This window comes from Halichoeres trimaculatus, unplaced genomic scaffold, assembly GCF_033239565.1.
Source record: "Halichoeres trimaculatus isolate MK-OKI-2021-1 unplaced genomic scaffold, fHalTri1.1 fHalTri1_scaffold_5, whole genome shotgun sequence".
Classification (NCBI taxonomy): domain Eukaryota; kingdom Metazoa; phylum Chordata; class Actinopteri; order Labriformes; family Labridae; genus Halichoeres; species Halichoeres trimaculatus.
In genome coordinates, this window is record NW_027437183.1 from 38,147,794 (window position 1) to 38,163,008 (window position 15,215).

The 15,215-nt window shown below is 43.2% G+C and overlaps 1 protein-coding gene across 1 annotated transcript in view; it reads left to right on the forward strand.

Annotated features, from left to right (window-relative positions):
- The first annotated feature begins 409 nt into the window (after window positions 1–409).
- nsmfb (NMDA receptor synaptonuclear signaling and neuronal migration factor b) overlaps window positions 410–15,215 on the forward strand; it is a 64,130-nt gene continuing 49,324 nt past the window's right edge. Inside the window, exon 1 of the mRNA XM_074670657.1 lies at window positions 410–753. Within this exon, the coding sequence (XP_074526758.1) occupies window positions 683–753 (71 nt within the window). The 5' untranslated portion in view covers window positions 410–682. The remainder of the gene's footprint in view (window positions 754–15,215) is intronic.

Here is a 15,215-nt window from a genome sequence, read left to right on the forward strand (position 1 = left end):
ACGTAATGAATGTCCTTATGTGAGTGGACATCAAACAGTGGGGGTGCATCAACCACTACCAGTTAACCCACACCCATGAGTGGAAAACCCATCCACTGTATATAAACCAGCTCTCCATGGAGACTTTCTGATTCAGGCGTTGCAGCAGGATAACACACCTTCAGCGTTGGAGAGGATTCAGCCAAACATCTGGCTCACAGCATCCAGCCTGTGAGCTGAGCAGCAAACAACAGGATCAGCTGAGGCTTTGTGCTCATCATATACCCGTTGTGACTTATAAATCTCTGTGTTTACTCCTCAGGTTCATTCCCTCCCGTACCTGTGCAGCTCGGGGAGGCGGGAGGAGGAGTGCTCTTCCTTATATGGTCTCCAGTTCCTCCCACGAAGCATCATTTGGATGAGGAGTGGAGACAAGAGCAGAGCGCAGAGATCCACACTGCCTGTATCTGCGAGTGGTGGTGCTGCGCGCCCAGTTCAGTCCGCATTCCTCTGGAAGATTCAATGTTTTCTTTTTTACAACAAAGGGATGAGAGTGACAGAGATGAAACAGCCATAGCTGCTGCGTCTTAGGTACTGATGATTTATTCTCCCGGTGAGCTCTTTTTCTCTCTTGTCTGCTCTCCTCGCCGATCACTCAGTGGAATGGTCTGCATTTCATCCCCTAAGCCGTTTCCACTTCAGTATGGGAACTGCGGTGTCCAAAAGGAAAAACCTGAAGAGTGACGCGATATCTTCCGTGGCCGCAAAAGTTCGGTGAGTGTTTTCTGCTTTTTGATGCGGACTCGGAGCGCTGCGTCGCGGAGCGCAGCGCGCTCCTGTAGGTCCTCTTTGAATGTGGAAGAGTAACTGTCAGCCTAGTTCAGTCCTCTTCATCACAGGGGAAGTGACACCCGGGGGTCTGAGGGTTTAAACACTTGATGAACTCTGAGAACGATGCGCTCACATGCATGGCTTCGTCTGTTCTGAAGTTTTCCTCTCTCTACGAAGAGGCGGCGGGTTGCGGAGCGCCTGCTGGATCAGACTCATGCTCCCTGCTGAGCACCTCTTCTTTAACCTTTGACAGCAGAATCAGTTTGCAACACTCCACTCTTTTACATCTGCAGCTCGTAACTCACTTATAATTTGATGTCGTGATCAGCAGCGTTATACTTTGGTTTATAGAAGAGATAGAAAGCCTGTTTCTCAGGGGGAACGTGACTAAGACAGACCTACTTTAGTTTATCTTACACCAAAACCTGAGCTCTTAGAAAACTAGATCCTACCAGTTTGATCTGCATCGTCTTGCAGATCTCTGCATGATCAAACCCCTACCTGAAACTATTTCTGACCACTCAGTCAGCTGCATTGGTAAATAAGACAGTAAGTGGTGAGAAGTTAAAGTAGAGCTGGCATCTTCCTTACTGTTAACAACAGTAGTTCTCAGTCTTTTCCTACTCAAGGCCCACTTTTCACTCTCAGACAAGTTCTGATGTCAGTGTGTTCCACAGTTTTGAAAGGACACTTTATTTCATTATCTGTGGGATTGTCCTGAGATTGGAAAGGTCTTGCATTTCTCAGATGACTTTGAAACCAGTCCCTGACTGGCCCATGCGCTGTATTCTTAATTTGTACAGACTGGACGCTTCATTTCTCTTTGATTAGAAGGTTTCAAGAGTTAATCGCTAGCTGAAAGAGCCTTTTCTTTGAAAATTTAACATACACAATCAAAAAGAAAAGGCAGCATGCTGGTAGAGATCTTTCTTTATTTCTTAAAGCACTGTGACGTTGGAGAAGCTTTGGTGATGTGAAGGTGATGCATCCTTAACTTTGACCAAGTGATGCTAAGCTGTGATGATTACTAATGTTGCAACCCAGTTTCTGCATTTGTTCTGCTTCAGTTCTTTGCTGTTGTTCCCTTTGAGCCGGGAGGTGGATTATTTTAATGTTTGTTGGCGATATGTTTTGTTAAATGTGTTGGAATGTATTTTTGTAAACAAATAAAAAAAAACAATTAATACATGTTCATTAAAAAAAAATGTGGTGCAGCCCTTACTGCATACAAACGGAGGCCATAATGCATTCTCAGAGCCCTTTTTATTGGGTATTGAACATAAAAGACTGTACTGCATTCTGCAATGGATTTATGAATAAATAAACAAATAGAGCAATAAAAAGAATATTTGAACATTTTAAAATTAATTTGGAACATGAATTAGTTTCAACATTAAAAAATATTACTATTCTGTATACAGTGTTTTCCCTAGGTTTACAGACTTGGGGGTTTCAAGCTCTCTCGCACGATACAGAGTGCACTTGTCTGTATATGTACATGCACACATGTGTTAATGTGTCTGTGAACGCGTCGGGGTGGAAATTCATTGGGCGCAGTGTGAGGGGAAATAAATGCAACCCTGTGAAAATGTCTATTTTTATTAGAAAAATTAGAAAAATAACATGAGGCTATTTAGTCTGTTAATTAAAAAAAGGTAACCTAAAATCATATCTTTAGTGTTTCCCCTGTAGAATGGTGGGGGAAAACCTGGTGTATTTATCTTTTTTAGAAAATAATCCAAAGAGGCCCCCCCCCCCCCCCCCCCCCCCCCCCCCCACACACACACACACACACACACACTCAAAAATCTTACTATTCTGGGAACGATTTGTTAGTCCACTTTTAATAAATGTAATAAACATGAAATGAATGTGTATCTTTACCTGGTGTCCTTTCATTATAATGATCTAAGCAGAATAATAAAACATTGGTGTTGCTCTTAAAGGCGCAGTGCGTGGTTTCAACAAGGGATTTTTCTAGACTCTTTCAGACTGATACCAGTATGAGTGCTCCCTCTTGAGTACTCACTGACACTGAGCACTTTAGATACATAAAATGTCAATTCACAGTGAATTGAAATTTGAATTGATCAAAGACAGTCACTCTGATATTCAGTCCAAAACCAAACACAAACAGCTCTCTCTGAGTTTATGATTTATTTTTGATAAACTAACAAAAAGGCAAAGTAAAACTAACAACTCTCAGAGTTTTAATGATTAAAATGATAATAAACTGAAACTGTTTTATTTTGCAAGTGCAAAATAAAACAGTTTCACTGTTACTCTCCTTGGTTCATTCAGGCTGAACATGACCTGACAATAATTTTCTGTGGTGTCAAACCGCAGCAATGTGGTGCAACCACTGGCAAGGAGGACTTACTTGATTTTTTTTCCCCTGAGTATCTGCTGCTGGTATCTGTAGCCTTGGTGAGTATTGATACCTGAAATAAGATTGATATCAGACCAATACCTCATACACATACCAGTACTCGGCCATCCCTAATTTTAACATGAAGAAGAGCTGCTGTTTGGACCTGTTTGTGCTGCAGCTGCTTGCTGCAGCGAACAGTCAGTACATTCAAAAACTTCAAGCTGGACTGCCTTGAGTTGTGATTTCTCCTGATGACATTTAACTCTGGCTGTGTGAGTCATGAAAGGTCTGGGTGTCATGGATGTCAGATCAGCGTGTTCTCAGTCTGGGGGCTGCAGGATGACTCATGTTGGGTGGTAGGAGATGCAGTCTTGCTGACCTTCTGGGCAGAATTCAGACGAGCGTAGCTCTGCTCTCAGCTGCTCTTGGTCGTGTGTTTCCACCCACTTTCCTCCCTGTACACACAACCTGCTGCACAGCAGTTCAACACATGCACACGCTGAGGCTGTAATGCATTATCCTTTTTTTACAGCCACAGCAACACGTCCAGGTACTGACGTCCCCCCTCTGCATTCGTCTCTGTCTCCACTGGTCATCTGCCTGTATCACCGTCCTCCTTACCTCTTGTGTTTCTCACACTGTGTGTTTCATTCTTCTTGGATATGGCAGATCACAGTGAGCACACACGTGAAAACCTCAGCTGAGAAGAGTTTGCCTGGAAATACTTCTCTCTTGTTATCATTGCTGGTGGGCTACATTGTACAGATGTAGCTGATCGAGACTTTAAGAGCTCCCAGTAGAAAGTGAACTTCCCCTGAAACCAAAGCGAGTTGGAACTAGGTCAGTCTGGATCCTGCTTAAGGATTAGAGCTCATAGTTTTGTTAAAGTCTGAGCTGGGGCAGAGCTGCTTCACCTCTCTGAACTCCTCTCATCTTTGTCCTTGGTTAAACTCTGCAGTGAGGAGAGAAAGTGTTTGAAAGGATTCTTTTCCCAACTCTGCTTTTGATCCTGAACCTCTCAAATCCTTAGTATTTCCTTTCCTAAAAGGTTATATTATTAAAAAAAATCTGGAAGTGATCAGGATCAGGTGTTGGGAGACCTTATGGGCTCCATAGTTTTTAAATCAGGAAGTGCACAGATCCAAGTTTTCACACAACAATGGTGGATGCTAAAACAGTGAGAGTGATAACATGGCCCCGTTCCACTACACTGTGTGATCAGCAGCGGCTCAGTCCTCATTGCTGCACAGATTAGCTTCAGCTATGGTCCAGTGTGGCAATTAGCAAGGGAACATCTGTGTCCCCTCTCCAAAACATAAACCTGTTAGAATCAATGTTCAGAGCAGACGTCTAAAGGGCAAACTTAGGAGAGGTGTTTAAACAGTTTGAGGGCTCGCCAGCGTCTGACACACGCCACTGACTGCTAGCTTCATCACGCACATCTTAATGCTTGGCTTCAGCGAGGAGAAACTTCAGGGGTGAGGCTCTCTGCTTGGTGGCATGAACTCATGTCAGGGGAGTCCACATGTTTGTAAGGGATGCAGGCGGTGAGTGTGATGCATCTGCTCCAAACACTTAAAGATGGTAGAGTTTTGCTCTTCAAGATATTCAAAGACAAGGATTACACATGAATTGTACATAAGGAGAAAAAAAAATTAAAAAAAATGCCTTAATTACAAAAAAATCCCAGGCAGTCAACTTTCACAGGAAGAATCCTGCTTAGTGGTCTCCTCTGGACCTCTATACATGTGTGTTAGTGTCTGTGTCTGCCTCAACCCCCTCCTCTGCCTGTTTGTTGATGTTTTGGTTGTATTGGGATGTTTCTGGGAGGAGAGTAGCTGTGGTTGCGTCAGCCAATCACAGAGCATCAAGTGCACAAGTGACTCAGTGTGCTGATGAGAGCGTCTGGAGAAGCCAATCACAATCCGGCGTGTGTGGACGTAGCTCCGAGGAAGAAAAACAACCAAAGTGACCTGAAACTCTGAACTGATAAAGCTTTTTACTGAACGAGGGTGAAGCTTGGCTGGACTTTCACTCGCTTTCAGGAACTTGGAGAGCAGCTCGGGATGAAGAGCGCATGAGTTGGCTTTCTGTTGAACAGGTATGTGTCAAATACCTGTGATTAGCTTGTGCTTACATGTCAAGTCAGGTGCATGACTCTTGAGTCTCTCCCACATAGAAACACGATTCTACAGGTAGTTGCTGGGCTAGTGAGTGTGTTCACGCAGTCACGGTCGGAGGCTGTGGGGGTGTGCTGCAGCTGGCACTGAGCCAAGAAGGAGGAGCCCAGTTTAAATGTGCTTACTGACAAGTAACAAAAACTGCTGCAGACCCTACCTTTAGACATTTGCTTTTATTTCTGTTTGTGAAGTACTGCCAAAGAGAAATCATCAACTTTTATGTGGACATAAATAAATCTCTAAAGCCAGATCCATTTGAAGGAAGTTAACAAGACCTTAGATTGTCCACTCAGTGGCTTATGAATGCATTGAAAGTCAGGGAGGGTCCCCTGAAAGCTTTTCAATATAACTAGATCAATACGGGAAAAAAAGACAATGCACTTTTCCTCGTGGACATGTCAGGCAGTGGTCTCTTTATTCTGTCTGTGCTGTTACTGAAGATTTGTCCGTCTGCTGTTCCATCAGCCCCTCAAGAGCTGAGCTGTCAGCAGGACTGTTTCCTCTGAGGACACTGGGACAGAGTGGGGGTAACACCAGCCATGTCAGACGCTGCTGGTGTGATGTCTCTGATGTAAAATCTGTAAGTTCAGGATTGTCCTGTGGCGTAAGATGTTGTTTAAGGCAGTGTCCGCCAGCGCCACCTAGTGGTCCGCAACCACTGTGAGGAAATTGCGTTTTTTTGTGGAACATTCGTCATTCGAGATGAGGGGGGGGGGGGGCTGCTGAAACTAACATTAGCGGTACAGAGCTTTGTAAACTCTCTCTTTATACCGTCTCTCAGGCTCCCTACAGCCACACACACAAACACATCCGCCCCCTTTGCGCATCAGCCAATCACGTGCATGCTCTCTCATGAGTCCAACATGTTAACTGACATTAGGGAAAGCTCAGGAACTCCCATAACAATATATTTTTTATTTAAATTTAACTTAATTTAACTTAATTAGAGCTGAAACAATCCCTCAAATAATTCGATGTACTGGATTAGCTCGCTACAGTCTCTGATCGCGGTCACACTGGATATCTGGACTGTTTTCATACACTCTTCAAAGTTCATTTTATTTGATCAGTGTGATCACAAAACTCACTTCTCTTTGGCACCTTAGGAGAGGTGGGCTTCAGCGCCGTACACTTCATACACGCTCACAAACGCAGATACTCCATATGCTCAATGACATACTATCGCTGCGACCGCTTCTCTCAACAGTCACTTTAAACAATAGCGGGGGTTGAGAGGGCTGTGTTGTACCATAACGGCTTAATATGAACCTTAAAGTCACTGAAGTTGTAGCAGTGTTCTCTGCGTCTCATTGTGCAGGTGGGTAGAGTACTGCAGGGTTTGGATGGCCAGAGTGACCGCTCAGGAGACTGCGCATAAATGAATAGTGGAGGAAGATCTATATTTTAACATCTAAAAAAAGAGTCAACCAAACAAAGTTCATTTGTAGTTTTAAACACACTTGCAGTGTGCCATGTTTCCCCTACCATTACGTTCAGGGGGGCGTGCCACTCACCAAACTCCCTGATACAGTGAGATGAACATTGAGGTTTCAGTGGGAGCTTTGTTAGTAGGTCTGTCACGATAATCAATAAATCAATTAACCGAACGATAAATAAAAACGTCCTCGGTAAGTTTGCCAGCCTTGATAAACTGACACGTGCATGCATGTTTGTTTTCCTCCTCTCTTTCCACCAAAGAGGCTGAATGAGAAGATGGCTCACTACGTCTATCTTTCCTAACATCAGGGTGCATAGGTTCTATAGCGGATTTAGTGGATTTATAACGGAATGAGCATCTGTCAAAAATGCGATCTTTGGAGTGAAGAAGGGCGGAGAGAGCTGAAGCGAGCGTCCTGAGGGGTAAGAAGGAAACACATGCTAATATGAGTGATGACACGAAAGATACAGTTCTTAAGCCGCCTGCCACAGTCCCAGTGTGGGAATATTTTGTTTTCTATCAGAATGAACAAAGTGTGAGCTCATGAACACCAACCAGCTGATATGTCGCATTTGTTTGAAAAAAGTGGCGACGAAGAAGAAGAGGGAGGTGCAGTGGAGCCTTGTTCTTTGACAATCCGCTCTTACTGAGGCTTTTGGTCAGCAAAGTAAATAGAAATAAAAGCGCCAAATGGTGGGCGCTCAGAGACAGCTACATTGCCAAAGAAATGCAGCCCTTCAGTACGGTTGAAAGCCAGAAATGTTCAAAATGTTTGACAGACAGTACGGATTGACTGGGAAAAAGTACATGTTACAAACAATTCAGGAACTGTATAAACTCCCTTTTATTTAGGCTATAGTTTTTATTGTTTTGTTTTTTCTTTAGAGACAGAGTCTATGTTTTATTGTTTTTAATTAGTATTAATTATTTTCATTGACATGTATTTTTTTCTAAAACAGAGTCCATTTCATTTTCATTGTATTTTTTTCTCTTTCTTGTTTGTTAAATTTATAATATTTTTTGTTTAATTTATTTTATTTAAAAGATCCTGACCTTTTAATTACAGTTTAATACTCTTAGGAAATTTAAGTTTCTTGCTTTTAATAAGGTGTACTCACTTTATTATCCCATTTATCATATTTACATCAATGAAAAAATTGAAAAAAAATCAAAATAATATTGACAATAATATCGTCTATCGGCAATAATATTTTGGAAAATTATCATCTAGCAAAACTTACTATCGTGACAGGCCTATTCGTCAGACATCTCAAGTATAGGACTTCAGGAGACACCAATACCAAAGCTAAATCAGTCAAAGGGACATAACCTCTAAGATATCAGAGATGATCTTAAGCCCTGTTTACGTTACGCAGTCCAGTTCAGTTTGTCTCAGTACAACACGCAGTTTTTGGCGTTTCCTTTGACTAAAACTGTGACAGGCCCTAAATTACTGACCTGTACCATACCACTCCTTGGTACCCTTCTCTTGGGAGGGCAGACATACTGATCTGACCCCAGAAGGTGGAGCTAGAAACACTGCAGTCCATCTAATGGACAAACAACACATAACCCTGCCATGTTTGAGTCTCCAGTCCACTTCCTGAAGAGAACTTTCTGTTTGTTTGGACGATGGTGTCACGAACAGCATGAAACTGCTGTCCAAACCAAACTGTGTCACGTTTTTCTTCTTCCTCTGCTGGTCTTTAAGGAATAACTCTTCTATACTGTCCTACATGGCAAATGAGATTAATGTTAAAGGAACAGTGTGTGGAAGTTTCCAGCGTTTGTCCGGAGAGAAACGGTGGAAATGAGATAAAATGTTTATATGTTCGTGAAGGATCTTAGAATAAGTGAACATCAATCCCCATAAAACTTTTAATTTTTTTTATTTTATTAGAAAAAAGCTTTTTTTATAATGTGGGTCCTGTTCACGGAGGCAGAAATAACAAACGATCATGTTTGTCTACAACAGATGATGGATTTTGGGGGACAGAAAGAGCCAAACACAGTTTCCTGAGCTCTACCTGAAAGTCCAATGGAGAAGAAGAGAGGGGCGCGGTTGTTGTTTTTACAGTAGAAGGAGACAGAGGTTTTTGTTGTTGTTAAAGAAGAAGAGAGTATAATTTTGTAGCTTTGGACAAAGGTATCAAGAGTATTTTCTGATGGAGAATCACTAACATGCATCACATTAGTGTAAGTCATCACATTCTGGTCCAAAAAGATCAGGAAGAAATGAAGAGAAACTGGGACGGACAACGACTGAAAGGGGAGTAAACATGGGCGTAGAGTCATCCATGAAAAAGTTGGGTCTGCAGGACGAAGCTGAAGTTGGCTGTTTTCTGCTTCCTGGGTGAGGTAAGGTTTCTGTAGCAACATTTATTGGTTGTAAATGTTTTTGTTTATTGTTTATGGTATAGTGGTTAAATAACAGACACACTGCAACAAGTGGTCTGTTGATATGCTTTGGTCAGCCAAGGGTGTTTTCATTTTAAAACTGATTTGTTGGGGCAGCTGGGCAGAAATAGAACACATCAGAGTCACCTCTCATCAACTCAACTCAACTTTATTAGTCCCTGGGGGGGGGCAGTTTGTGTGGAGCAGCTTGTAAAACACAACATGAATCAAACACAGTGAAACAAGGACAATGAATGAGACACAGGGAGCAGAAACATGAAGTAAAAGCTGATATAAATACTGATACAGGCGTCTTAGCAGATTGTGTCGGCTCCAGCAGTGGTCACTAAGCATGTGGTTGGAACCCCTTTAGAGGGCCTGGAAACACTGGAGTGGGATCACAAATGCATTCTAAAATTAGAAATTTAATAGATATAAAGGAATATGAGGTTTAAGAATTCTATTTCAGGCAGAGACCCGATCAGTTTTCACAGAGCTTAGAAGTTAGGCAGCACTATTCTTGGGGGCTGTATGACGCAAACCTGCCCTCCTACACATTAGCAATTTGAGCTAAAGAGCGCTAACATTATCTCTGGTCCGGTTAACATAAAGCCAGTCTTAGCTGCCTGTCATCTGGTGTTACCTGTGTGAGTTCCTTTCCACACCTGTTTGTGCCACACACACACACACACACACACTTTTTGATGACCTCACTCAGAGCCCCTGGGGAAAGATGGATAATTATGGCCTTTATTGTCTCTCAATGAAGTCATCAGGCTTTTACTAGCAAACCCTGGCAGTGACCAGTGACCTGTAGAGAAAACAACAACAAACAAAGTGAGTCCTTCGGGCTGTTTGCAGTAAGCGCACATATGTGGACGCTGTACATTAGTTAGTACTTCTTACCCCGAAGACCTAGGAGAAAGAAAACCATTCTCCTGCTCGCTGTTAACCACCTGAGCTACCTCCAGCTTGTGAAACAGACATAATCTCTTTAGCATGTCTGCTTCATCAGAGAGTGACCTGCTGGGAGCTATCATCATAGAAACATTCAATCCAGCCTTTTCTTATTTGTTTATTTAACCATTTACTCACCTTCCCTCTCCACCTGGCTTGTCTCTTCAGCCCATCTATGTGAAAACGATGAGCCGCTTTGATCCATCTCTTGGGTCAGAATTCTTAGTCAATGGGAGAAGCAGGAAGTGCAGCAGCGTGATACCAGCTAACGACTCATTGTTTGGTGTAATTATGGACTGTACAAGTGATGAGCGACCAGCAAGCGGATGGTTCATGGAGAGCACAGCAGGCTCATAAATTAGCCTTAACCCCCCTCTGTCATCTCAAGCCTGATCATTTTTTTATATTAGATATTAGTGTGTGCCTGGATGCAACTTCCAAAACCTGTCACATTTACTCATCCTGGTGCAACAAACTCAACAGGGAAGTGATGCTTAAAGCTGTTCTTAAAGGGGCTGTGAGGAGTTTGAAAGTGATCTTTAAAAAGTCTCTCTTCCAGATATATTCCTGACCGTAATCCTCACACAAATGAGATTATCAGCACCAATATTACTGGTTACAGGTTATTTTAAATTGCTAGCTTTTAGCTTCCAGTTTGGGGCGAGCAAGATCAGATTAATTTACCACACCTATGGGTCTCTATGACAACACTACACCAGCAGATGAAGTTTCGTAGAGAGAAGAGAGATCCGTTCTTTCTCTACTGAAAATAATTTCTGTGATTAATTCTGTATTGATGGTGGACACTGGAGCCTAACTGTCGGACAGAAAAAGGACAGGAGAGCAGAAGAAAGACAAACAAGAGAGAGATCAAGGCTAATTAGCCTTTAGCTGGGGCTGTATTAATATAACACCGGGGCTAAACTGTTGGTGCTAATGTTTATCAGCAGTTATTCTGCAGTGGTCTGTTCAAACTTGAGAGTCTATCAATAAAATGAAGAGTGAGGTTACGTTAGCTCTGATTGGTAGATGACTGGCAGAACATAACCAGGAATCACTAACGTTACACAGTACAGACACGTCTTAGAGCACCGGGCTGTCAGCTGCGCTAAATATAGACAGCTACTAAACTACTTAAAAACTGACCGTGCTTACTTGTTGTCACATTAACTGTGCATTGGACAGGTTGAAGATGCTTTTTTCAATCCCTGAGAGTTCTATTCTCACTACAAGACCTAGATGCATCATCCAGGAAAGTAAACACTTTCTGAGAGTAAGAGAAATTAGGAAGTTGAACCGTTCAAGTATTGCAGGACAGCTTCTTTTATGGTGTTTGGATATTTGAAATGAAGTATTTTTATGTTTGTATATCACAAAGTACGCTGCAAAGAACATGGACAAAAGCAGAACCCTCCAGTGATGCTTTCAGAGGACACAGTTATTCTTGTGTGTACTTCTCTGGCTCTTCTGTTTGCTCCTCCAGCTCTAAATATGTCCCCAGGCATCCATACCCCGCTCCATCTTTATGTGCCTCATACATACTGTTCAGTCATCCCACACTCTCACACATAGAATGATGAGAAAGAAGGAGAAGGGCTGGCATAGTGACCTGCTCATATGATCACAGTATCATCTACCCTCTGGATCCCATTCCTTCATTCTGCCTCCTCTTACTTTCTTATTATGCCTCCCATCCTCATTCTGCTTTCCACTCCTTCCTTACTTTCTATTTTGGTCCCATGAACACATCTCTCTCTTGTCGCTGTACCCCCCCCCCCCCCCCCCCCCCCCTCACACACACACACACACACACCCCTTCCTCATGTCACATGGCTGAAAACATGCTGTACGATAAATCCCCCCAAACACAGGGAGAAGCTGCTGGTGCAGCGGCTCTGTGGAGTCACAGAGGTACAGCAGCGGACGCAGCTCAGCAGGAACAAACTGTGATGTATATTTAATGTGTTAAACCTCACAGACAAACAAGTGTTGTGGTTAAGGCTCCTTCTGGGGGAGAGATGAATAGCTCCTTTTGATAAAGAGAGACATGACCGAGCCATGTGTGAAGCACTTGAGTCTGGTGAGCATGTAGCTTTTGCTCGTGACCGTGAAGAAACTTTTGGAGAGTGGCGGAGAGAATGTGTGCAATAGGAGGTGTTTAAGAAGTAGTATACTTACTCTGCCATTGCACTGAACTGTAGCTGAAAACAAAAAGCTGTCCATTCTTCAGCCCATACCGTCACCATACATCATCTCCATTTCCACCAAGTGGTCCAGTTTGGATCAGCACCTGTTTGTGTTTCCACAGCCAATCGTGCCCTTCTTGGTAGGTGGTGTGTGAGCTGGATGCTGATAGCCACATCAGTTAGTTGTGGCATCATAGCGGCGCAACACATTGTGCCCTGCTAATAAATCCAAAGAAGAAGAAAAACATGACACAGTTAACAAAGAGCAGCTGTTTCCTGACACCAGTTTCCAAATAAAAGAAAGCTATCTTCACAGAGTTGACTGCAGTGGACTGAACCACTTGGTGGAAACAGGGCTTAAGCATGGCAAAGGGATGACATCTTTGGATTTTGGAAACTAAACAAAATCAACTTGGACTCAAGGATGCTGTGAACAGCTATTGGTGAGCAAAAGTAATTTAAGACTATAACCAGAACAGGTCCCCAAATTACTGACCTGTGCCGTCTCACCTTTTGGCACCCTGTTGGGGTGCCAGACATACAGCTCTGACTCTGACTGGAAACACTGCAGTCCATTGATTGGTTGAAATCGTAACTCCCTGTCAGCATCTGGCTTACACGCCACGTAGCAAAAAGGGCACTGTCTACTGATCTTACCGGTACCAAACTGTACTGATCCACACCGGACCGCTTGGTTGAAATGGGCTCTAAGCGAAGAACTTCATTTCCTGTTACCTTTGTATTTGCCTCAGAGAAACCATGGTTTATTTTTGTGTTAATCAATTAGCAAGCCCACCTCCTCTGTTCCTTTGCTGACTAGAAGAAGAAGCGTAGGGTTAGGGATAAGCCCTTATAATAGCAGCTCTGCAAAGAAACACCAACATCTCTGGTGTTGTTTTTATTATTCCTTTATTAATCAGAGCAAACAGAAAACCTGACTTTTCTCCGACTCTGACCAGCTGATCCAGCTCCACTCCCTCATGCTGCAGTCTGCTATGTGTCCGTATTACTGCCGTTCACATTGACTCATCAGCTTGGCTACATGTTGTCAAAAATGTAGCATCTGGTCACATGGAAACATTAAATAATGAGCTCAGCAGGAACGCTCTGCAATCGCTTGTGGTTCTTGTCCTCAGCGAGCTGCAACGTGTCAGCCTTTTTTCTCTCGGCACAGTGTATGGAATTTTTATCGGAAGAAGTGCACAGACTGAGGCGGATAGATCTGAGATGATTACATTTTTTTCATGTGCCCTCCCTCCTTCTCCTCCTCCTCCTCCTCCTGCTCCTCTCTCGTGTTCCATGTAGGGAGGGGAGTTTTCACGGGGAGCACTAAGGCTGCACGTGCCGTCTCATATTTAATTACTTAGAGTGTGGTAGCAGGATGGTATATGTGCCACAGCAACAACACAGCAATCCTGTTTGACTGCAGTCCCCCTGAGGTTTCACCGTGCGTGCATGTTGAAAGCATGTTATGTGCAGTTCGTGTGCAGCTTGTTTTTCTTCATGCTGCTGCACTTTGTCTGCTCGTGCGTGTGTGTGTGTGTGCTAGTTGGCAGAAATGCCAGGTTGGAGTGAGTGGGTGGAGAATGATGATAGGCTTTACTGTTTCTCCATAGGTGATGGTGTGTATTCATGTGTGAGTGTGTGTGTGTGTGTGTGTGTGTGTGTGTGGCCTGTATCTTTGATGTAGTGTAAGTGTGTGGGTTTTTCAGAAGGTGACATCTTTATCTGACTACAAAAGGAACAATCGCACACGATGGTGGTCAAACGGCTCGTCACTCTTCCGTTTAGACCTCTGCTGTTTTAAATCTCCTCTGAGGCTGAGGAGGACGGTCTTTGAGATGCGTCACAGCTAACAAACATTTACATGGTTTAAAATTCTGTGAGATGATTCAGATTCGTCCCTTCACGTGGATCTTCCAGACGTGTGCCTGCTGATAGAGTGGCCAGACACTGAGATGTATCTTTGTGTTTCAGAGCCCATCGCCTTGTTCCCTTATCTTAATTCATGAAGATGAAATGCGTCGTCATCCTGATCAGGACGCAGGCTGAGCTTTTGTGGGTGAGAGCTTCTGAGAAAGACATATTTTTTTTTTATCATGAAACTGCTTTTTCAAAGGCCAGGCACTGCATTTCCTTCGGCTCCTCGTGTAAATCTCATGAAAAATGAAGAAATCCTGACACAGTTGATCTGCTGGAAACACGATGAGCGAACCTCCTGATAGTCCATGCCCCAATTTTCTCCTGTGAAGCTGCTCCATCTTCTGTTTTTCTCCAGTTCACTGATGGATTATGGACTGCTTGGAGGAGAACTTGCAGATTGCAGAGATGCCCAGAGGTTTGGTTTACATACTGACAGTAGAAGCAAAGGTGACAGACAGAAGCAAAGGCTCAGGCTCAGGTACAGGGTCAGCTGCATCAGGCTCAGGCCTTGAGAAGAGTTTCTAAGAGCAGAAGGCAGGTATCTTAAAAGTTGCAGCAAGTATTTAGTGATGTGTAGCATTAGGTGGGCCTGGGCGATAAAACGATAAAGATATCTATCACAAAATAACTTTTCCTGGATAGATATATGAGACATGGTTGATAGAATTTATGTTTTGACAGATGTTTGGTTAGCCAACCATATCTGGGAGGAGGAGATGCAATTATAATCATTTAGCGCCCCCAGAGTGATATATCAAACCTGAAACTGTTAGCGGTAACTGTGTTTTTGCGTCTATATGTAGCACATTTGAAAGGCAGATACAAACTGGCACAGTGTTACAGACAAACGGCTGTGGTCATTGTGGCGTGGAGGAGTAATGAAAGATGGCAGAGAGAGAGAGAGAGAATCTTCTTTGTGCATATCAACACAGTTTGACTGTTAGAAATAAATA